We start from the raw sequence: 22,782 nt of genomic DNA, 5'->3' as shown, positions 1-22,782 counted from the left end.
TTGAAAGCCAGTGTAATTCTAGAGAGGAAGAAGAACCTTTTTGTGCCCATTTGTTATGTCTTATTTTAAAACCTGACTTTTGAGCTTTATTTGATGCCTTAACTGTGTCACTTCAGAACAGATGTCATTTTAAAATGATTCATCCCTGATGAGATTTCTGTTTTGTACCTAATGGAAACAAGCCTTTTAGGATATAAGAATGCATATGAACTTTAAAAAGTAAGTATTGATAAATATTTTTTAAAAAATGATTGAAGTTAATGAAGTTTCACCTTTAATCTGCCATATGTTATGCCATGGCATAACAGCCTTCTTTTCATTGAGATGACAACTAGGGACCTCTTTGAGTTTAAATGAATAAAGAGAAAAGAAAGTGAAATGTACTTCTCTCTCTTTCTTTTTTTGACCAGTTGTTTTGGCATGGTGTGTGTGTGTATATGTGTGTGTGTGTGTATATATATATATATGTATGTATGTTTTTCATCTTACTTCCTTTTAGTCTATCCATGTCTTCATATTTTAAGTTTGACTTCCATAGAAAGCATCAAATTGGATTTTGTGTTTTTATCCATTTTAACATACTCTGCCTTTTTATTGGAGTATTTTGTCCATTAACGTTTAGTGTAATTATTGATGTGCTTGAATTTAGGTTTACCATTTAATAATATACTTTCTGTTTGTTCCCTGTTTTTCTTCTTGCCTTCTTTTGGATAATTTGAATTTGTTTTTAGAATTCCATTTTAATTCTTTTGTTGTTTTATACCTCTTTGTGTTATTATTTTGTGATTGTTCATGGTATAATGTATATGCTAAAGTTTTCAAGATCCATACATAGTTAATGTTGTACTGCTTTATGTAAAATTCAGAAACCTTGCCATCATTTAGGTCCATTTACCATCTATCTCCCTCCAATTCTGTTCTTTTTTTCTTTCTCATAATCTTTCCTTTTTACTTCATAGTATATATATGTCCCCTTGGAAAAGGGAATGGCAACCCACTCCAGTATTCTTGCCTGGAGAACCTTGGACAGAGGAGCCTGGCAGGCTGCAGTCCGTAGGGTCGCAAAGAGTCGGACACGACTGAAACAACTTAGCACGCACGCATGCATGCATATGCCCATTGCTACTTATTTTGAAGAGAGGCTTACTTTCATTCTGCCTTCTCTTGGATTGTTAAGAATGCTTACCAATGTTGTTGCTATGTAGGAATGAATAAATGTATTTTTGTAAATATGTTAATTTACTGTGCTTTTTTAGGCACACCTCGGAGATATTGTGGGTTCAGTTCCAGACTACCTTAGTAAAGTGACTATCTCAATAAAGCAAGTCACATAAATTTTTTTGGCTTCTTAGTGTATATGATAGTTATGTATACACTATACAATAGTCTCATAGTAAAGTATGTAATAGTATTAAATCTTAAAAAATGTACATACATTAAATAAACAATATGAAACAAAAAGTTATAATACAGATCACATGTCACTGTAACAATCATGATAATAATGAAAAAGCTTGAGATACTGTGAGAATTATGAAAACATGGCATAGGGCAAGGATGGAACAAAGCTTTCCAGGATAAAAAGCTATAGTTACTTGTAACAAGTATAAAAACTTATTTTCCCTGAAGTTTTTCCTTAAGATGTGGGATGCATGTGTCACAGAAGAGCATAACACTAATTTAACTCAGTGTTATTTTTCAAGCAAGTGAATGTTTCTGACTTAAGAATATGAGACAATTATAGGTGTACAGATGTCTGCAATAGTATTTTACAAGAAAGGCCAGCATTGTGCTTCTCCTTAAAAGCCAGCAAATAAACAAACAGACCTCAAGGATACTGTGCAAAATACACCACACATAATTCCCTTTCTTTCTTTCCTTCTCTTGCATGTCCTTGCTGTGAACCTTAGTCCTTAATCAGATTTAATATGAAGTGAGAACTTGGTGGCACACTTAGAGGTTAGGAATTTTTTTAGAAAGCACTTTATTTTGTTGTTGTTGCTTAATTTTAAAAGCATGTTGTTTTTAGAGGTGAATCAGAGCTGGAAAGTGGAGAAATAGTTAAGTTTTGTAGGTCTCAATGTGGATGAGAATTTTGAGACGGAACTGTTTTAAGAGGGTTAAATTCAGAAGCAGAATTTCCTTAGTGTGATTTGAAAGTATTCTAGGATTCAGGATTGAATAAAAGGAAGTACCATTTTGAGAGTTTCTGAAAAAAAAGACAGAAACAGAAAGGTAGAAACAGTCATCTAAGGCTAGGAAAGTTTCCTAAGACAAAATTTGTTCTGTGTAACACTTTGGCCAGAGGAGGTGACAAACTAGAAGTCTTCAGAATGGATTAGACTGCTTTAGAGAATGATTCCTCAAGTGCCTCGTTAAGAGAGCCAGAGGACTGAGAAAAAGGGGTCTGCTTGGGAGAACATGGGTGGGCTTCCGTGCTAGCTCAGCTGGTAAAGAATCCACCTGCAATGCAGGAGACCCCGGTTCAATCCCTGGGTTGGGAAGATCTGCTGGAGAAGGGAACAGCTCCCCACCCCTGGAGAATTCCATGGACAGAGGGGCCTGGTGGGCTACAGTCCATGGGGTCACAAAGAGTCAGACGTGACTGAGCGACCTTCACTTTAGGAGAACATAAGCTTTAGGTGGTGGTGGGTGGTGTATTTGGTGTCACACCATCTTTTCTGCTCCCTGAAGTAAGTGAAGGAAACCTAGAAAGAAAATGACAGGGTGAGGAGCTTGGAGTTTTGGGCAGGGACGCCCTGATGCCCACAAAAGCAGGACCATGGCAGAGATTCCCATTCTGAACAGAAATGGTGAAAGAACATGAATACCGGCTAGATAATTTTGAACATGCAACACAATCTTCTACTCTGACAGGGCATGACAAATGAGCCCCAAATCTAGCTTCCAAAACCTATAAATGATAGATACAACTGTTTGCAAATGTGCAGCAACATGCTTGATATTGGTGGAAGGTTCAGTGAACAGCCGTTTAGCTGATCTGGAAATGAAGGGGGGACTTGCATTCAAACGTCAGGCTGTCGCTATTCTTAGAGCTCAAGTAGAGGACAGAAGAAATAGATGAAGCCCTGCTCTTGATGTGGTGCGATGAAGACCATGTTTGCCCCTTAAGTTATCATCATTACAGTGCAGTAAACCATTCATTTTTGTGTGTGGTAAATCACAATGCTGACATGCTCACAAAATAATGTGAAGCATATGGGTCACAACTGCTTTTAAGTAAAAACTGCTCTAAAGATTTATTTAGGTTCCTTAATTATAGAGTGGTTGGGAAGACTGGCATGTGGTTTCATTTTAGTTACAAATGTTGGCTGTGGTGATGGGTACGTGCTAAAGTTGCCAGAGAGACAGGGAATAAGAGTGAACATCGCCAGAGAGAAAGAGTGAGGTTGGGAGGGGGGCTCGTGTCCTGGCCTCTGTGTTGTTTTTTAAGTGAAGTCAAGATCTTGTGTTTATGTGAAATAAGTAAGATGGCATTATTCTCTGCTCAAAGTGGATGTGCTAGTATTCCGGGCCAGTTTTCCCAATGTGTGAGTACTTTAATTGGTAAATTTTCATGACAGTTTGAAATCATTGACTCTTCAGAGACCTGACAGAATAACCATCCCTTTTAGCCTTTATCTTAAAATATACTCCCCACTAGATGCATCAAGCCCAGGTTGGGGGACAGCAGTTAACGATTCTGTCTAGGTAGACAAGAGAAAATGCAGTGTTCCACCTGGGTGTTTTGATGGGAAATAAACCCATGTCAGGGTCATTTGGTGATCTTCTGAGCCCATGTGTGTGTGTATACATGCATATATGTGTGCAGTCACAATCACATATGGTTAATCATGTTAGAAGTAATTTTGTATTATTTGGGATCTAATGATGGTATAATATATAAAGCTAACTTGCAGTACTCGGAGCCTGGGGAAAGGCCTGTGCTAATCCATGAAGAGGTCAGCGAATATATCAATATATGATTGGAAGAGTTCATTTGTATTTGGCGTAACGTGCTTTCCTGCGCTTCTTGCCAGTGGTGAAGATGACACTGGCTTTGCTGAACTCTTGTCTGGAAGTGGGAGGGATGGGAGGGAGGAGGGGGCTAATAAGAAATCCAAGTAAAGCTTTCCTTCCCTGTCTGAAGGCGATAGGAGATATGAGTTTCCTGCTTCATGGAGCTCAGTCCATTAGGGGCTTTGTCAAAACGTGAAGGTCCACTCATTCATTCACTCATATTTTGGTATAGACGATGTCTTATGTTTATAGCTCTGTGGAATGCACGAAAATTAATGACACAGAAAGGCTGTGCCCCCAGGAGCTTGCACTCTGGTAAGGGAGAAGAAGATGTCTGCATAACTGATTATAATACAGAAAGACATTAGACATTTATTGAGGACTTAGTCACTTTTAAGGTGCTTTCATACAGTTTGGTTTAATTTTCTGAGCTAAAGTACAGGGCTACATTTCTTTATTTTGTCCCTGGAGAAACCAAAGTTCAGCCAGGGTGAGTGACTTGCTCCAGGTCCTCTAGGTGGTAAGTTGTGGGTCTGGGGCCCAGAGAATGCTGTCCATCCGGGATGCCCTCTGCCTCCAGATTCACTGTTTTTTCCACTGTCCCACAATGCAGTGGGGCTTCCCAGGTGGCTCAGTGGTAAACAATCCGCCTGCCAATGCAGGAGATGAGGGTTCCATCCCTGGCTTGGGAAGATCCCCTGGAGAAGGAAATGGCTACCCACTGCAGTATTCTTGCCTGGGAAATCCCCTGGACAGAGGAGCCTGGCAGGCTACAGTGCATGGGGTCACAGAGAGTTGGACACGACTTTGTAATTAAACAACAACAGTATGCAATCACACAGAGGGGCTTGATTGCTTATCACTTGGGAAATCAGGGAACACTGGACGAGGATGACGCCACTGAGCATCCTTGGGGGTGAGCAGAGCACTGGTTATTCAGGGGATGGCCGAAGGGGTTTGAGGGGGAGGGAGGGAGGGCTGCCGGATGGAAAGAGATCAGTGTACCTTGTTCACATAAGATTCAGCTCCTGGCAGATTGGAGGTGCTGAGTGCATTGTCAATATTAATGGCGGCACACACTTTTCTGAAGAAAAGCCCAAGTCTGTGATTGCAAGGCTGAACTGACGCCCTTCCAAGTGTCCCAGCCTTTCAGCGGGCTCCTTGCCTCCGGATGGATCTCTCTTAGTGTACTCTTACGACCCGCGATCTGTCCGGAACACAGAGGTGGTGTGTCCCAGTGGTCAGGAGCAGGGCTCAGTTTGGGTTCTACTGCGTCATACTGCCAGTGTGACCTCGACAAGTTCTGTCTTCACTTTGTGCCATGATTGTATCATCTGAAAATATTACATCATCTAATAATAATATATTCCTCGTAGTTTCTTTGTGAGACTTATAATCCTTAAATACGAAGGGCCTGGGGCCCATGCTGGTGCAGAGTAAGTGTTGCTGTCTTAGCTCCAGTTACTCTCTGGCTACTCTGTGGTCCTGACCCTCCTCTGCTTACAGTCCTGCTGGGTGGCTCCATTCTCCTGATTTGGAGTCTGCTCATCTCTCTGGGCTTCCCTGGTGGCTCAGACGGTAAAGTGTTTGCCTGCGATGCGGGAAACCTGGGTTCAATCTCTGGGTTGGGAAGATCCCCTGGAGAAGGAAATGGCAACCCACTCTAGTACCCTTGCCTGGAAAATTCCATGGACGGAAGAGCCTGGTAGGCTACAGTCCATGGGACACGACTGAGCAACTTCACTTCATCTCTCTAGTGCATTTCTCCTCAGGCCTTGCCTTTCAGCAGCAAGCAACTGCTCATACACCTTAGCCTACCTCTAGGTTATTTTGGCCTTTGTTTTTACCTCAAAGCCCTTTGTCTTGCTGATTAATTCTTTAGGACTGTTTTTTCCACCTCTTAAGATACTCCAACTCCAGTCCCCACCCTACTGAGGGCCCTGTGTGGTTCTTTTTCCTTGCACTTATCTATCCTCTATTTGTATCTCTCCCCTACTTTTGGCTGAGAACTCATCAAAGAAGGGCTGAATCTTAATTATCTTTGCATTCCTAGCATGTTCTTCACATTGCTGCTGCTAAGTCACTTCAGTCGTGTCCAACTCTGTGCGACCCCACAGACAGCAGCCCACCAGGCTCCCCCGTCCCTGGGATTCTCCAGGCACGAACATTGGAGTAGGTTGCCATTTCCTTCTCCAGTGCACGAAAGTGAAAAGTGAAAGTGAAGTCGCTCAGTTGTGTCCGACTCTTAGCGACCCCGTGGACTGCAGCCCACCAGGCTCCTCTGTCCGTGGGATCTTCCAGGCAAGAGTACTGGAGTGGGGTGCCATTGCCTTCTCCGATTCTTCACGTTAGGTAGACTCAAAATAAATGAATTAGAAGAGGAGCTTTACCTATTTTAAGACAGCATCATATTGTCAAAATTATTTTTCAGTTAGCTAGAGGGACTCAAATTTGCCTTGTTAGTTGATTTTGAGGAAGGGAAGGTCGACATGAGAGCTTACTTGATAGAGGGCCCTTTGTCATCATGGAGCCCAAGACTGGACAAGAACAACGGCAAACCTATAGGACCACCTGCCACTGCTGGATCTTATAGTTTTTACCAACTTGTTTGTGGAGGTGATAATTCTGTTTTCAGTTTTGTGATGGTAGTATCAGCTATTTAGTATTTGATAACATTTTCTAACTTTTGAAAAACTTTTTTCTCAGTGTTTTGAAACTCCAGTGTATCATCCTGGAAATAGCAACATTATCCAGTTGTGGACATGTGATGTAAATTTTTTTCTTGGTTCTCTTAGTTGCCCGGATTCTAATAAAGTAAGCTGTAAATATAGCATCTGAGTTAAATAAAGCATATCTTTTTATCGTGTACAGTATATCAATACCATTTTAGTTAGTAGGGAATGCATAGGAGAAGATAACTTGGGCCACAAAGAATAAATAACTTTATTTATTTACTTGAAGAATTTGAAGAAGAACAATGTGGTGTTTCTGCTTTCTATCTGAAACATATCAGTGGCCCTTAAAGAGCCTGTTATATCTGGTAAACGAATAATAATGAGCTGAATTGTAAGGACCTTTTTTTTTTTTTTTCCATTATCCCCTACAGCTTTGCCCTGTCAGATGAAGCATACAGATCCCTAAGAGATCAAGATAAAGATCAGTGTATTCTGATTACTGGGGAAAGCGGAGCAGGAAAAACAGGTAAGGTCACCACCAGACAAGTTCCTTTCTCCTCTAAGAAGGTGAACCACGGACAGGATGATGTCAGCAAAGTGGGCTCATTAGCATGAAGCTTACAGAGCTTCTTTGTGGGAAGGCAGAGTTGTTAGGATCCTGGAATGTTTTCCAGGAAGAGCTTGGCCTCATCTCTCACGTGAAGGAACGGGCACCTATCAAAAGGGGTTCCAGCCAATGCGAGAGTCAATTCCTGGCTTCTAGAACTCTAGTACAGTTCCTGAGTACTTCAGGGTCTTTGAGCTTTCCTCCAAGACACCAAAAGCTGTAAAGTCTTATCTCTTCCCTAAGGAATAATTATTTGAGTTTAGGGAGACCACAACCAGAAGCCTACCTCTGCTTAAATGTGAGGGAAGGCCCCAAGAAATGCTGGATTTCACTCCAGAGAAGGCTTCCTCTGGGTCTTCCCTGGTGCCCCAGTGGCTAAGACTCTAAGCTTCCAATGCAGGAGGCCCAGGTTTGCTCCCTGGTCAGGGAACTTGATCCCACATGCCATAACTAAAGATCCCGTATGGCGCAACTAAGACACAGTGCAGCCAAATAAAAAATTATAATAGTAAATATTAAAAAACTGTTTGAAAAAAGAGAAGTCTTCCTCTGAAGCCTGAAGAATTTAGATTTCTGTATATATTTTTAGACAGGCTGGCAACCTACCCATAAAACAACCCCTCAAATGGAGGGATTATGCTTTGTTTCTCGTGCTTTTAATAAAAACTATTTGTGTGATTGATGGTTTTGAGTGAGAATGTGCTTTTACAGGTGGTGCCCAGCTACCTGGAAAAGGTTCAGAAGAGCTGTGCTGTCTGAGTCAAACTTGGACAGGTTAGGACTGCTTTTGTCAGTGGGTTTTTGATTGAACTGATGAGTCCATGAAAGAGGAGGATGATATTTTCATAACTGTTTCATCTCTAAGATGTTCTTGTTTTATAGATAAGACTCTTTTAATTAGTAATTTTTACTTGTTTGCCAGAGTGGGATTTAAATGTTTCTACTTTGCTTGGCTAATTAGCTATCAGATTAATAACTTTGATTTCCTGATGATCAAAAGAAGAAAATCCCCTGTGGATGTTTCAGTCATCTGACTGCATCCATCCTGTTCATCAGCCCTTAGTTAGATCTGTGCCTTGAAATATCTATTTCTGTTTCCCCTGACCTGCCCTGAAGTATCTATTTCTACTCCACTTTCATGAGGAGTGCCTCTTCCCTATTCCCTAGAGGAGCTGAAGAAAGAACGATTAGATCAGTGTGTCCGGCTCCCTTCCTGGAGCCTTTGAACACACAGTGCACTCATTTCCTTTGGCTGTGCAGGTTCTAGGCTCTGGGTGGACAGAAATGGAGGGGGAAAGTCCAGCATGTGAGAATCTAAGGTAACAGAGAGCGTAGTCTCATATAGACCATCTATTGTAGGGTCCTCCCAGGGACAGCAGAATCTGATAGAAGGCTCACCATTCTGTGCGGTGGCCTGTGGACTTTGTCACAGAGGTTTAGCTAACAAAGTTCTTCCTTACCCAGAGATGAATTCTTCCTCTATGTATTCCTCTTTACTCAGTAGTCTGGAACCTTACCAAATAAGTCTACTTGCTCTTCTGGAGGACAATTGCTTAATTATTTGAAGTCATCTATATTATCAATTAAAAGTGAGTCACAGTGAGTCTCAGATTATGTACTTGCCTCCTAAACTGTGTACTCCAGTCAGTTCCCCTTGCCTGGTCTTCCAGCTTACACATCCAGTACCTGCTTGTCATGTCTAAGTGAGTCTCTAAGAGACATCTCAGACTAAGCATGCCCCAGACTGAACTCTTGATTTTACCCTCCTACCCAAACTTCCTGATCTCAATAAATGGGACCACCTGTCAACCTAGTTTCTCAAGCTAGAGATGTAAGAGTCACCCTTGATATTTTCTTTTCCTGTATCTTCCACATGAATTCCATTTTCTATTAGCCCTACCTCTAAAATATATCTCATGCCAAGCTCTTTCTTCCTTTTCTTTGTGTCCACCTGGAGACTCTAGTTAGAGCAAGCCACTGATCCTTTTTTCCTTTGAGGACTGTTTGTAGCAATATCTAACAGGTCTCTTTCCCCCTTATGCTAGCCTGCAGAATGACACCAGAATGATCTGTAAAACCGAAAACTGGAGCAAAGCCTTGGCCTGTTTAATTTTTTTTTTTTTTGAGTTACCTTCTTTTGTGTCTATGTGGTGAGAACTTTTAAGATCTACTCTCTTAGCAACTTGTAAGAATACAATACAGTGTTAACTCTAGACCCTATACTGTACATTAGATTCGTAGCACTTCCTCTCATAACTGAAATTGTGTACCTTTTGACCACATGTCTTCATTTTCCCCTTCTCCCCCAAACCAGCAATCTACTCTTTGATTCTATGAGATTCCATGTATAAGCAAGATCACACAGTATTTGTCTTTCTCTGTCTGACTTCAGTGAGTATAATGCCTTCACAGTTCATCCATGTTGTCACAAGGGGCAAGATTTCCTTCCTTGTTTTTTAGCTGAACAATATTCAATTGTATATATACAACACATTTTCTTTATTCATTCATCCATAGACAGACACTTACTTTGTTTCCATGTCTTGACTATTGTAAATAACGCTTCAAGGAACATGGGAGTGCAGATATCTCTTCAACCTAGTAATTTCATTTACTTTGGATATATACCCAGAAGTGGTTTTGCTGAATCATATGGTAGTTCTGTTTTTTTAAATGTTTTAGGAACCTCCATGCTGTTTTCCATAGTGGTTGTACCAATTTACATTCCCACCAATAGTGGCACAAGGATTCCGTTTTCTCCACATCCTCCCCAGCACTTATGTTTTGTGTGTGTGTGTTTGTTTTATATATATATATATATATATATATATATTAGCCATTCTGATAGGTGTGAGGTGATACCTCATTGTGGTTTTGATTTGAATTTCTCTGGTGATTCATGGTGTTGAGCATCTTTTCATATGCCTGTTGACCCTCTGTATGTCTTCTTTGGAAAAATGCCTATTCAGGTCTTCTGCTCACTTTTTAATCAGATTATTTGGGTTTTTGAGGGAGTGAGTTGTATGAACCGTTTATGTATTTTGGATGTTAACCCCTCACTGGTCGTACTATTGACAGATATTTTCTCCTGTTTAGTGGGTTGCCTTCCATTTTGTTAATCATTTCTTTTGCTGTGCAGAAACTTTTCAGTCTGATGTAATCCCATTTGTGTATTTTTGCTCATGTTGTTTGTGCTTTGCGTGTCATATCCAAAAAATCATTGCCAAGACCAGTGTTTAGTAAGAGTTTTCTTCTTTGTTTCCTTTTAGAAGTTTCACAGTTTCAGGTCTTGCACTTAAGTTTTCAATTCCAGTTTGAGTTAATTTTTGTGAGTGGTAATTAAGTTTTGTCAGTTTCATTCTCCTGCATGTCACATGCTTTTTCCGGATCTGTTGAGATGATCATATGATCTTAACCTTTTATTCTATTCAGATGTGATACATGTATCAACTGTGATGTATTATGTTTATTGATTTGCATGTTGGATCATCCTTGTGTTCCAAGGACAAAGCCCACTTGATCATTGTGTATGAACCTGTTGAATTCAGTTTGCTAGTATTTTACTGAAAATTTGACATTTATATTCATCAAGGATATTGACCTGTAGTTTTCTTTTCTTGTAGTGTCCTTGTCTGGCTTTGGTATCAGGGTAATGTTGGCCTGTTAAAATGAGTTTGGAAGTGTTTCCTCTTCTTTGTTTTACACGAGTTTGAAACAGTTCTGGTGTTTTTATTTTGGGGTTTTTGATCACTCTCCCTAATGGTAATTGGTCTCTTCAGATTTTCTAGTCATGATTCTAGAGACTTATCCATTTCTTCTAGGTTGTCTAATTTGTTGGCATATGACTGTCCGGAGTAGTCTCTCATGATCCTTTATTTTTGTGGTATCTGTTGATACCTCTTTCATTTATAATTTTATTTACTTGAACTCTCTTTTTTTCCTTGGTTAGTCTACATAAAGGTTTGCCAATTTGGTTTATTTTTTTTTGAAGAACCAACTCAATTTTCTGTTCCTTTCCTGTTCTCTATTTCATTTACTTACGCTCTAATCTTTATTGTTTCCTTAAAAAACTGTATCTTCTGCTAAGGTTAGGCTTAGTTCTTACTTTTCTGCTTTTTTGAGGTGTAATATTAGGTTGTTTATTTGAGATATTTCTTTATTCTTGATGTATGCATTTATAGCTATAAAATTTCCTCTTGGAGCTACTTTTGCTGCATCTCATCAGTTTTGGTGTATTATTTTTCCATTTTTGTTGCCTCAAGGTATTTTTTTAATACAAAGTTTCATTGCATGAAATGGTTTCTGTTGCGCTAAAATATAAGCCTGACCCAGAAGATTCTGCTTGACCTAGCCCCTACCTGCTTCTGTACCTTCCCCTCATGTTTCCCCCACCCCAGTGGCAGCTCATGTTACTATTCGTTAAAGGGTTCGCTTTTCGCTGTGTGTTGTCAGTATATATTGTAAACAGTCATTATATTGAGTTTCCCACCCCCTTTTAGATCATTTGTTTGAACTCTGGGTATGGACTCTTAGCTCTTTTCACTCAGAAATTTGTGAAATCTTTCACTATTTAGGATTCCCTCTTTCCAGTAAGAACTTTAGGAGGATATTGACATCTTGGGAGAAAGTTTTTGCTCTTTCACTGCCACTAACCATTCTTTCTTGTGAAACAGAATTTAATTCTTAAAAGCAGTACCACTTCTTGTTTGTTTCCAGGTTGACCAGTGAAAGTGGTGGTAAGGCCAGTTAAAAACTGCATCCTTGCATCCTTTGACAGAGTCATTTGTGTTGGTGATGTCTCATGTCACCTATCCCCACCCCAGTCCTTTTGATGGTATCTACCAGCCTATTCATTTCACACTTGTTTACTTTTTTAAGGCATGAAGGAGGAAGAGATGAAAATATTCCTAAGTCTATTAATTTTCTTTTAGATTTTTACTCATTCTTCATCATGTTTTTATAATTTTTTGAGTATCTGATTATTTCAGTTTGTTCCCAAGTGAGTCATCAGAAGTGGGTTGTGGTCCCTGATTTGATTGGCGTGGGCCAGTTCTTCATCTCCTCTGGAACATATGTCCCCTCATGAGCCATGTTAGTATATGGCCTCCTCCTTCTCAGAGAGTCGTAAACCACCTGCTTCCTCCTGGTGCAGAATTCTGTTTCCTGGTTGGGCTTGTGTCCCTTCCTTATTGAGAGACGGAGTAGAGGTTGCTTTTAATGTTTCATGTGGTGGGCATTCATTCTTTCTGTGCAAAGCAGAAACACCTTATTCCTCTAGTGGAAATCTAGTGGCACATTGAGTTCATTCTTCTTTTCTATGTTTTTCTCTTCTCTTGATATTTTTCTACTTGATAACTTGTCCTCTTGGTTTTAGTGTCCCATTGACTGCTTGAAATCCTATCGTCTTCCCTGGATTTAGTCCTTCTGGCACCCCCTTAGCCTCTCATAAGCTGAAGAATGGACAACTGCTTCACAGGGTCATTGCCGCCTCCTCTGGTGGGAAGCTTTGTTTACAGGTGCTTCTTCCCGCGGGAGGTTGGAGGAGGGTACCACCTTTAGTCATATTGTCAAACCTTCCACTGGGAAGGACCAGCTTCTTCACTCGCCCAGACTGTTGCTGATCAATACTAGGAGAAATCAAAGAAGACATGGAAAAGTTCCCAACTTACGGTTTTAGTTTCAACAGACAAAGTACCAGATTGCTACAAAAACTTATCTCAAAGTCTCTTCTCATGTGTAGACAGACCAATAGCTGTTCATGGACCGATCAGCTTTTGAGTAGTTCTGGTCCTTGAACCATACTTTGAGTAGCGCTATCCAAAAGTCACTTGGAACATTTGGGTTGTTTTTGAGCTACTGGGCTTCCTTGGTCTCGTGAGTCTTCACTTACCCATCACACTGAACTCCTGGTGCTGGGTGGTGGGCACTATTCCTAAGAGCTCTGTTTGTAAAGATCCACTCAGCTGTACTCTTTGGTGACTGCTTAGCCCTTCCTTTCATTTATAGATTCCAAAAGCATCTCCTGCCTCTCCATCTCCATAGAGACAGTTAGTGTTTTACTTACTTATTCCCATCTTTATCTACTTTTATTTCCTTTTGAAAGTACTGACACAGAAATTGTTTCAAATTGCATTAAGGTTTTGATTGTCATTAGGTTATAGTTTTGAGTAAAGAGACTGTGTTGTTTAACGTCTCTGTTTCATGGAGATTACTTACAGGAAAGTGAAATGATGGAAAATAATACAGGGATTGTAGCACAGTGTCTGAGGCTTTTCTAGAGGGGGTTTAATCTCAGTTTTGTGGGGAAGAGGAATGCCATGCCATTTTTTGAATGTCACGTTATCTTATTCACCAAAATTTTTTGAGTACATGTAGTTATTAGCATTTTTGTATCAGCTAATGAATGAAAGAAGAAGAGAGCTAACATTTATTGAGGGCCTGGAATGTGCTTTGTACTTACACAGTGTCTCTTTTCAGTGAGAGTTTTTACTTAATAGCATATACAGAACCACCATGTATCAGAGGGCTCATTTTATAAGAAGTAATTAACTTAATGAGGTTGTAAACCTCTCTTGGCAGATGATGATGTTATTGGTCTTAAACATTGGAGACACTCGTACACTGCAGGGTCGTATAGTGAGAGCTCTCAGGGAGAGGTGTAAACTCTTTGAATCCTTTGGGGTCCTATTTAATTCATTACTGCTGTGCTAAATAAAAAATTCATCATACCTCATAAAAGTGCCCAACTATTTCTAGGCAGTGAACTCACAATTCACCGTCATGAATACAAATAGCTTGTGGAGAGCCATTCAAGCACTGATGGGGGCAGGGAGGCAGAACATGAGGGAACCATCATAACTGCATCTTTGCAAGGACATCAGAGTAAACTGTGGGCCTGAGAAGATTATCCTGACATAAGAAAGCTTTATAAATTATTTGGCTTCTAATTTTACAGTTCCATCAGTTTCTAGGAACTCTGCAGCCATCTTCTACAAGAGTTGTGAAGCCTGCCCTGCTCGTTAAGACCCTTGGTTCTGAACCCCGAATGACCTTGCACTGCTTTATATCTGTGACAGTTTTTTGACTTGGTCAGCAACAGAGATGTGACTGACTTTTTGCAGCCTAAACATCCATGAGCGTTTTACAATGCTGAATATCTCCACATGGATGCAGAAGAGCTAAGCCAGCTCAAGGCCAAAATGCTGTGAGCTTCATTTTCGTTCTTCCTCATGTGAGCGAGGTCTTTCATGACTCACGTGTTTTACATGAATTATCAGAGATTTTGTGGCCAACTTTCAGAGGCAAAGCAACTTCTTTTTAATTGTGTTTCAATAAAAGCGTTTCCAGTCATGATTCCTCTCGAAGCAGAGGCAGTATTTCTCATTGCAAGACCCTTGATTTTAATTGGGGCAGTTCACAGCTGCCTGTCTGGTCAGTTTGGATGTGCTGCAGCTGGGTTATTTTGTAGCACTGCAGACCCAGGGCTACTAAAAAGGGTGTTCTTCTATGTTTCAGAGTCCTTGTTTCATTGTATACAAACATGGCTTGCTTGATTTAGGCAGTCATACTCTTTAGTTGGCTGAACCACCAGACATGTGTAAGTTCAGTCCCTAGAAAACCTTGGGTGCTTTAACCAAGGAAATAGAGAGGTGTGTAAGTAGATAAATATATCAGTATTGGGTGTATAAGTGTATGGCTATCTCTATGCTATGTGACATGTGTAACATGGTTTATATGATGTGTATGTGACATACGATAATACTTACATTGGATTCCTTAAGATGTTACGGGAAAAAAACCAAATGAATTTTTTGGCCAACCTAGATATCTGTTAATGCATGCATGGGTACTTGTTAACTCCTGGATAAATTTATTAGTTCTGAAAAAAAAGATCCTTAGAATAAGCCTTGCTTATGTTCATACCTTTCTTCCCTGACACTGATTGAATCCATGCGAAGCCTGCTCCATTACATGTATGGGTCTTCCCTTGTAGTTCAGTTCAGTTCAGTTACTCAGTTGTGTCCGACTCTTTCTGACCCTTGAACCACAGCACGCCAGGCCTCCATGTCCATCACCAACTCCCAGAGTCCACCCGAACCCATGTCCATTGAGTCGGTGATGCCATCCAACCACCTCATCCTCTGTCGTCTCCTTCTCCTCCTGCCCTCAATCTTTCCTAGCGTCAGGGTCTTTTCAAATGAGTCCGCTCTTCACATCAGGTGGCCAAAGTATTGGAGTTTCAGCTTCAGCATCAGTCCTTCCAATGAACACCTAGGACTGATCTTCTTTAGGATGGACTGGTGGGATCTCCTTGCAGTCCAAGGGACTCTCAAGAGTCTTCTCCAACACCACAGTTCAAAAGCATCAATTCTTCGGTGCTCTACTTTCTTTATAGTCCAACTCTCACGTCCATACATGACTACTGAAAAAACCACAGCCTTGACTAGACGGATCTTTGTTAACAAAGCAAATGTCTCTGCTTTTTAATATGCTGTCTAGGTTGGTCATAACTTTCCTTCCAAGGAGTAAGCGTCTTTTAATTTCATGACTGCAGTCACCATCTGCAGTGATTTTGGGAGCCCCCCAAAATAAAGTCAGCCACTGTTTCCACTGTTTCCCCATCTATTTGCTATGAAGTGATGGGGACTGGATGCCATGATCTTAGTTTTCTGAATGTTGAGCTTTAAGTCAACCTTTTCACTCTCCTCTTTCACTTTCATCAAGAGGCTCTTTAGTTCTTCTTCACTTTCTGCCATAAGGGTGGTGTCATCTGCATATCTGAGGTTACTGATACTTCTGGCAATCTTGATTCCAGCTTATGCTTCATCCAGCCTGGCATTTCTCATGATGTACTCTGCACTTAAGTTAAATAAGCAGGGTGACAATATACAGCCTTGATGTACTCCTTTTCCTATTTAGAACCAGTCTGTTGTTCTATGTCCATTTCTAACTGTTGCTTCCTGACCTGCATACAGGTTTCTCAAGAGGCAGGTCAGGGGGTCTGCTATTCTCATGTCTTTCAGAATTTTCCACAGTTTATTGTGATCCACACAGTCAAAGGCTTTGGCATAGTCAATAAAGCAGGAATAGATGTTTTTCTGGAACTCTCTTGCTTTTTCGATGATCCGGTTCAGAAATTTGATTTCTGGTTCTTCTACCTTTTCTAAAACCAGCGAATGTCTGGAAGTTCACGGTTCACATATTCCTGAAGCCTGGCTTGGAGAATTTTGAGCATTACTTTATTAGCGTGTCAGATGAGTGCAATTGTACGGTAGTTTGAACATTCTTTGGCATTGCCTTTCTTTGGGATTGGATTGTAGATCAGTTGGTAAAAGAATCTACCTGCAATTCAGGAGACCCAGGTTCGATTCCTGGGTCGGGAAGATCCTCTGCAGAAGGAAATGGCCACCCACTCCAGTATTCTTGCCTGGAGAATCCCATGGACAGAGGAGCCTTGCAGTCTACAGTCCATGGGGTCACAAGAGTCGGACACGACTTAGCAACTAAACCACCAGCACCGCCGGTATTCTTGCCTGAAGAATCCCATGGACAGAGGAGCCTCATAGGCTATAGTACATGGAGTCGCAAAGAGTTGGACATGACTGAATGACTAATACTATAATGAGATTCCCATCCTTTTGTCCTTGTGGTTGCAAATCTCACAGTTTTCTGTTTCTCAAGCACCTATTGCTATTTTGCAATGTTTTCTTACATAAAAATATCATTATACATGAATTTATATGATGACATAGTGGGCTTCCCAGGTGGCTCAGTGGTGTAGAATCTGCCTGCTGTTACAGCAGCCGCAGGAGACACGCGTGTGATCCCTGGGTCGGAAAGAGCCTCTGGGGGAGGAAATGGCCACCCACTCTCAAACCCATAGGATTTGCCTGAGAAATCCTGTGGACAGACGAGCCTGGCAGGCAACAGTCCATGGGGTTGCAAACGAGTTGGACATGACTTAGTGACTGAACAACATGATTACGTATTATGTAATTCTACAATGACGTACAATAGATATTATTCACAACACAGTGCAAGGTATCAGAGTATACAGTGTTGAATTAGTCATCATTATTACCTTAACAAGTAAGAATTTCTAGAATCATAAGCTGTCTCCTATAACCCCTTTCTATTCTTTGTAGAAATGAATTCTGATCTAGATATTTTGATCTGGAAATGTTTTGTTATAGGCCATTTGTCCATTAGTGTGCAGTGTCTGGATAGCCTTTGATGTTCTGCTGTTCTCTGGTGAGAAGATATTTTGACATCAAAGACTTCATATTTTATTTCTCTGACTCAATGCATTTTAAAATTTAAGTTACATTCAAATGTGTATGTGTACATAAATCTACACATGTAAAGTATCTGTGAGTTAGAGAACATGATGAACTAGAATCAGTTGTACGCAATGCTGTTATGTTTTCCCAATTTTAAATGTCAGTGCTCTTATATCTAGATCAGCAGTGCTTTTCAGAGCTATGAGTACACATTAAGAATACCTTTTTTTTTTTTTGCCCTAAATAGAACCCTTTTATATTTTTACAGCAAACATGCAAGACATTGTCACTGAGAGTGTGATTAGTGGATTAATGCATTCATTTTACTCAAAAGTATTGTCTTGGAAAAGGCTTGCTCTTATGTTGTGGTTGCCAAGGTCATGCTTAGTGGGTTCCTGTGGAAGTGAACATGATTCAAAAATTGGGCTTTGTAGTATGGAGGAGGATGATAATCTAATTCTTGATTCTTCTCAGAAATGTAATATTTTTCATTGGTAGAGGTGATTATATAAAGTTTTGATTTAGATAAATATCTAAACATTTAAATAAAGATCCAAATTTATTTGAACTTTAGCACAGAAGAGCCAAAGAAAATGAAGCAGAAAGTCTCATGAGATAACTATTATTTCTTGTTTCCAGCATGGTGAAATATAATGAAAACAGTCCTCTAAACTACCTTGAACCTTGCAACTTGTCCTTACAGGTTTACTTATTTTCTCTAAAGTAGTCGACTATTTTTTGTGAACTAGAGTTAAAGATCAAGTATTATGTCAGGAAAAAAAAAATAAGAGTTGTCTCCTTTAGATAGCTAAGAATCTGAACATAAAAACTTGTAAACAACTTAGAAGGATCTTTGAAGTATATTAAAAAATTATAGTTGAATTACTTAAATAGATTTTAAAATTAATAAAACTGATTCCTAATTTCAATTTAAGTTAACCTCATCTTGATACCTCAGTAGATATTGTGGGTTTACCTACAGTTTTAACAGCCATATGATGTCAGTCCAATCCAAATCCCAAAAAATCTGCTACTGGTGCCATTTTAAAATAGATTTGACCCCGAGAGAATTTGATACTATTTCGTTCAGGCCATTAAAAGGTCTCTGGGAGGTCAAATTAATCCTCTGAGCTACCAAAGAGTTCTCATTCTTGGTTGACCTCCCTTCCTCCCTCTGTTCCCATACACATCTGCACACACACATGCATGCACGCACACACACACAGCAGTTTGTCCCTGGTGTCCATCATGGACTTGAACAGGATTTCCAGAGAACTGGGTGTAGCCGTGTATCTGAGGTTTGAGGTTTGGCTGCAGTGAGATTCATAGTCACTGAAGTAAGCAAAATAGCCTGGCCTGGACTTTTAATATTTCTTGTTAGTTTACCTAAAAGAAAACCTACCTTTCCATCTGAAATATTTATGTATATACATGTGTGTATGTGTGTGTGTTTACCACTAGCTGGAGCAGTTCTTTTGCCTGTAAATGCTTCCATTCTTCTAGTAGTATAGTGAGTAGAAGGGCTGGAAATTCAAGTCAGGAAGAGTATAGATAATACATGTGAGAGTGTAGGTGGGGATGGGGAGCAAAGAATGTTGCTGAGAATGCAGGATGATGAGAAAGCAAGCCTGGAGGTGAGTGGTTTCAGAGGCCACACCATAGGGTTGGAATGCGTGGGCGATTCAGGAGACTTGGCCCACAGTTGGGAGACCAGATAGCACAAGATGTCAGGAGTTTGCTGGGAGGGCTGTCTCACCTGACTTTGAAAGCCAGGGGTCCTAGAAACAAAGTATTTCAAAGTAACAGAAGAAGAGTTCCAGCGTGGACCGGTGGGCACAGGGAAATAAATGTAGCACCCAGAAGTGAAGTGAGAGGTAATAATAGGAGCTTTTGTCCGTGACTGAGGCCAGGTCACCCTGACGGAGCAGCAAAAGCGTGTCCATGCGGTTCGCTTGCCTTTACCTAGTTACACCCTGAGCACAAGGGGAAGTGTGGTTCAGGAACTAGACGCGACGGAGGGTGTGTTAAGGGGCAGTGCCCTCTGGAAGGAGGGTGTTGCAGAAATGCAAGGCTGATATTTCTCAGTTACAGTCTTTAAGAGGAGACAGCAGAAATCGGCCATCACAGACCACCAGAGAACCTATCTGGACTCGTTCTCATTACCCAGAAAGCAAATTGGAGGCAGCGTTAACTCCAGCCATTGAAGAAATACCCTGCCCCCCACCCCCGTCCTAAGGGCTCCAGTGAGATCGGCTGCGTCCTCAGCACTGCTTCCTAGCACCTCCTGCTAGTACTCCCTCAAAGACTCTGTGGGACCTGCATGGATTCCTGGCGCCCTGTGGCTCCTGCTACTAGCTGATGCTTTGGGTTTGTGTGTAGGCCCTGAAGCACGTGTTGGGCAGTGCACCCAAGGTCGTATTCCAGTCATTCATTTCTTCACATATAGATGTGGGAAATGGGCTGGAAGTTACCTGTAGATGTCCTCATAAGAAAGGGCAGCATTGAGATTGACCCCCTTACACCCATAGGTAGGGGTCCTGCCGCTCACACCTATGGAAGGCTCTCCTGCCCTCCGACAGTGGCACCAGAGCAAAGAACTTGCAAGAAAGTAATATTTGGGGAGATTGCTTTTTCTTCTTGACTGCCCGAATGTGGGTCCTTGTGTTATTTTGCTGACATTTACTGGTTGAGTGTTTACTACATCCTGATTATAGAATATTAGAACTGGGGCAGTTCGAAAGATTGGATAGCAAATAAGTTTGGGAAATGGTGTGTTCTTGACCTTTTTCCAGACTTCTACAATGCACATGCTCCTCTAAGCAGCCATGTAATAAGGAAACCTGTTTTACTTAACCTAACTCACTGTGGCCTCAAATTCGTTTGACTTTGGGCTTCATTTTCCCTTAACGTCTATTACCATTCCTTGGAACAACATTAAAAGGATCGGTTTTTTGGAAGTAGATGCTGAGAAGAGACATGTACTGATTGGGGAAGGATAAAACCAGATTTGGCCCACCTTACCAGTTTCAGCTGGGCTTCCCATGTGGCTCATTGGGAAAGAATCTGCCTGCCATTGTAGGAGATGCAGATGTGGGTTTGATCCCTGAATTGGGAAGATCCTCTAGAGGAGGAAATGGCAACCCACTCCGGTATTCTTGCCTGGAGAATTCCATGGACAGAGGAGCCTGGGTGGGCTACAGTCTGTGGGGTTACAAAGAGTGGGACACAGCTGAGCCCTCATGCAAGACAAAAGCACCAGTTTGAGCAAAGAGTTCTTTGCGTGCCTCTGGTGGCCTCCGTCTTTTAGCAGGGAACTTTCTACTAGTGAGGTCTATGAAAATAACTAAAAGCTTCCCTGGAAGGTCTGTATTTCTTGTATTCAAATCCTTAAGATTAGCTGCTTAGTTTTTTAATTGATTTGAAGAGTAATTAATCTGACTGTAAGTAGGCCAGTTTGATTTAGAAAGTATTTTTGAAGAGAGGCAGTTATTTTAAACTTTAAAAATACATTTGGTAAAGACACCCAGGTTATCAAGTTCATCTTGACTTGAATCACCTGTGTATAATATAGTAATTGTATGTAGAATTAATTTTAAAAATTGCTTTTTAAAAATTAGTTTTTTATTGAGGTATACTTGATTTACAATGTGTTTCAGGAATATAGCAAAGTGATTTAGTTATATGTATATATTTATATACACAATTCTTTTAAAGATTTTTTTCTCATATAGGTTATTATAAAATATTGAATATAGGTCCCTGTGCTATACCAGTAGGTCCTTGTTGTTTACCTGTTTTATTCATACTAGTGTAAATTATGATTTTTTTCTGGATATATGCCCAGGAATGGAATTGCTGGATTATATGTGGTAGCTCTATTTTTAGTTTTTTAAGAAACAGTTGTTTTAAGAAGATAGTCCTGAGATCTTGTTGGCTATGTTTACTCAGCCAGTTTTTTAGCAACCCAGTGATAACCTTTAAGCACAGTTCCTGTTATATCTAAATCAGTGATATATCTGAATAGAAAGCATGAATATTTTAAAAGGTTTCCAAAACATTCTTTGCTCCCAGGAAGTGCAGGCTTTTGAGAACACTATTAGTGCATATTCTCCCCTAGATCTCTTCACCCCAAAATTAAAAAAAAAAATTTTATCTGCTTAATTTATTAATATGGCTTGTTTTCATCCACAGAGGCCAGCAAGCTTGTTATGTCCTACGTGGCAGCTGTTTGTGGAAAAGGAGCAGAAGTTAATCAAGTCAAAGAACAGCTTTTACAGTCCAACCCAGTTCTGGAAGGTAGGATTTTGGGTGTTTATTGGTTCAGTGTGACTTGAACAGTAAATCAGTTTTCGGGGCACTTCGGGCACCTCGAGGTAGCCTAGGAGGGCAGAAGGGAAGAGGAGTCAGGCCCAGACCTGCCGAGCAAGGTAGCATGCCATAGGAACTCGGGGCTGCATGAATTTGAAGGAGGGAACACTTTCCTTGACTAAAGGAGCTCTCCTATTTGCAGCCACTTTTTTCCCCTCTCAGTTTTTGTTTGAATTACTTAAATTTTGCTTAATAATAATCAATTGATATTTGCATTTGACTTGACAGCTGGGAGAAACTTAGTGAAGAAGAATACTGTGAGGGCAGTGCTATTTTATTCAGAATAACACCCATGGCTGGTGATTTCTGTTGTCAGGGAAACCAAGGCTATGTCAGAGAAACATTTAAGGACCGGCTTCTGAGGGTTACAGAAAGCCTAAACTTGACTTTATTCTCTGTTTGGCCATCTGGGTCAGTCAGCTTGGGCTGCCATAACAAAGTACCACAGACTGGGTGGCTTAAACATCTCACACTTGTGGGGGCTCTAAAGTCTAAGATCACCTGCTGCTAAGGTAGGTGTTCTTCTGAAGCCTCTTGATTTGTAAGCAGCTGCCATCCAGCTGTGTGCTCACATGGCCTCTTCTTTGTGTGTATATGTGGGAGGAGGAGGGGGATGATGGGTAGTTGGGGGCTGGCTCATAACCTCATCTGATTACCTCCTAGAGGCCCATCTCCAGATACCATTACATTGGGGGTTAGGGCTTCCAACATGTGAGGTTGTGGGGAGGGAAGGACATAAACATTTAGTCCATAATACCATCAGGAAACCAAGCCAAAGATAAGTCCTCTTCTGCCATGGAGGTTGGCATAAACCATCAGCATAAGCCATCCT

The 22,782-nt window shown here is 40.8% G+C and overlaps 1 protein-coding gene across 4 annotated transcripts in view; it reads left to right on the top strand.

Moving 5' to 3' along the window:
- Positions 1-22,782, top strand: part of MYO1B (myosin IB) — a 188,857-nt gene that overhangs the window by 87,834 nt on the left and 78,241 nt on the right. For all 4 annotated transcript variants that reach the window (XM_043445020.1, XM_043445021.1, XM_043445022.1 and 1 more), the window contains 2 exons: positions 7,127-7,221; positions 21,774-21,878. In XM_043445020.1, the coding sequence (XP_043300955.1) occupies positions 7,127-7,221; positions 21,774-21,878 (200 nt within the window). The remainder of the gene's footprint in view (positions 1-7,126; positions 7,222-21,773; positions 21,879-22,782) is intronic.

Source organism: Cervus canadensis, chromosome 24, assembly GCF_019320065.1.
Source record: "Cervus canadensis isolate Bull #8, Minnesota chromosome 24, ASM1932006v1, whole genome shotgun sequence".
Taxonomy (NCBI): domain Eukaryota; kingdom Metazoa; phylum Chordata; class Mammalia; order Artiodactyla; family Cervidae; genus Cervus; species Cervus canadensis.
The sequence above is the reverse complement of the archived record's forward strand: the minus strand, read 5'-3'. Positions and strand labels throughout refer to the sequence as shown.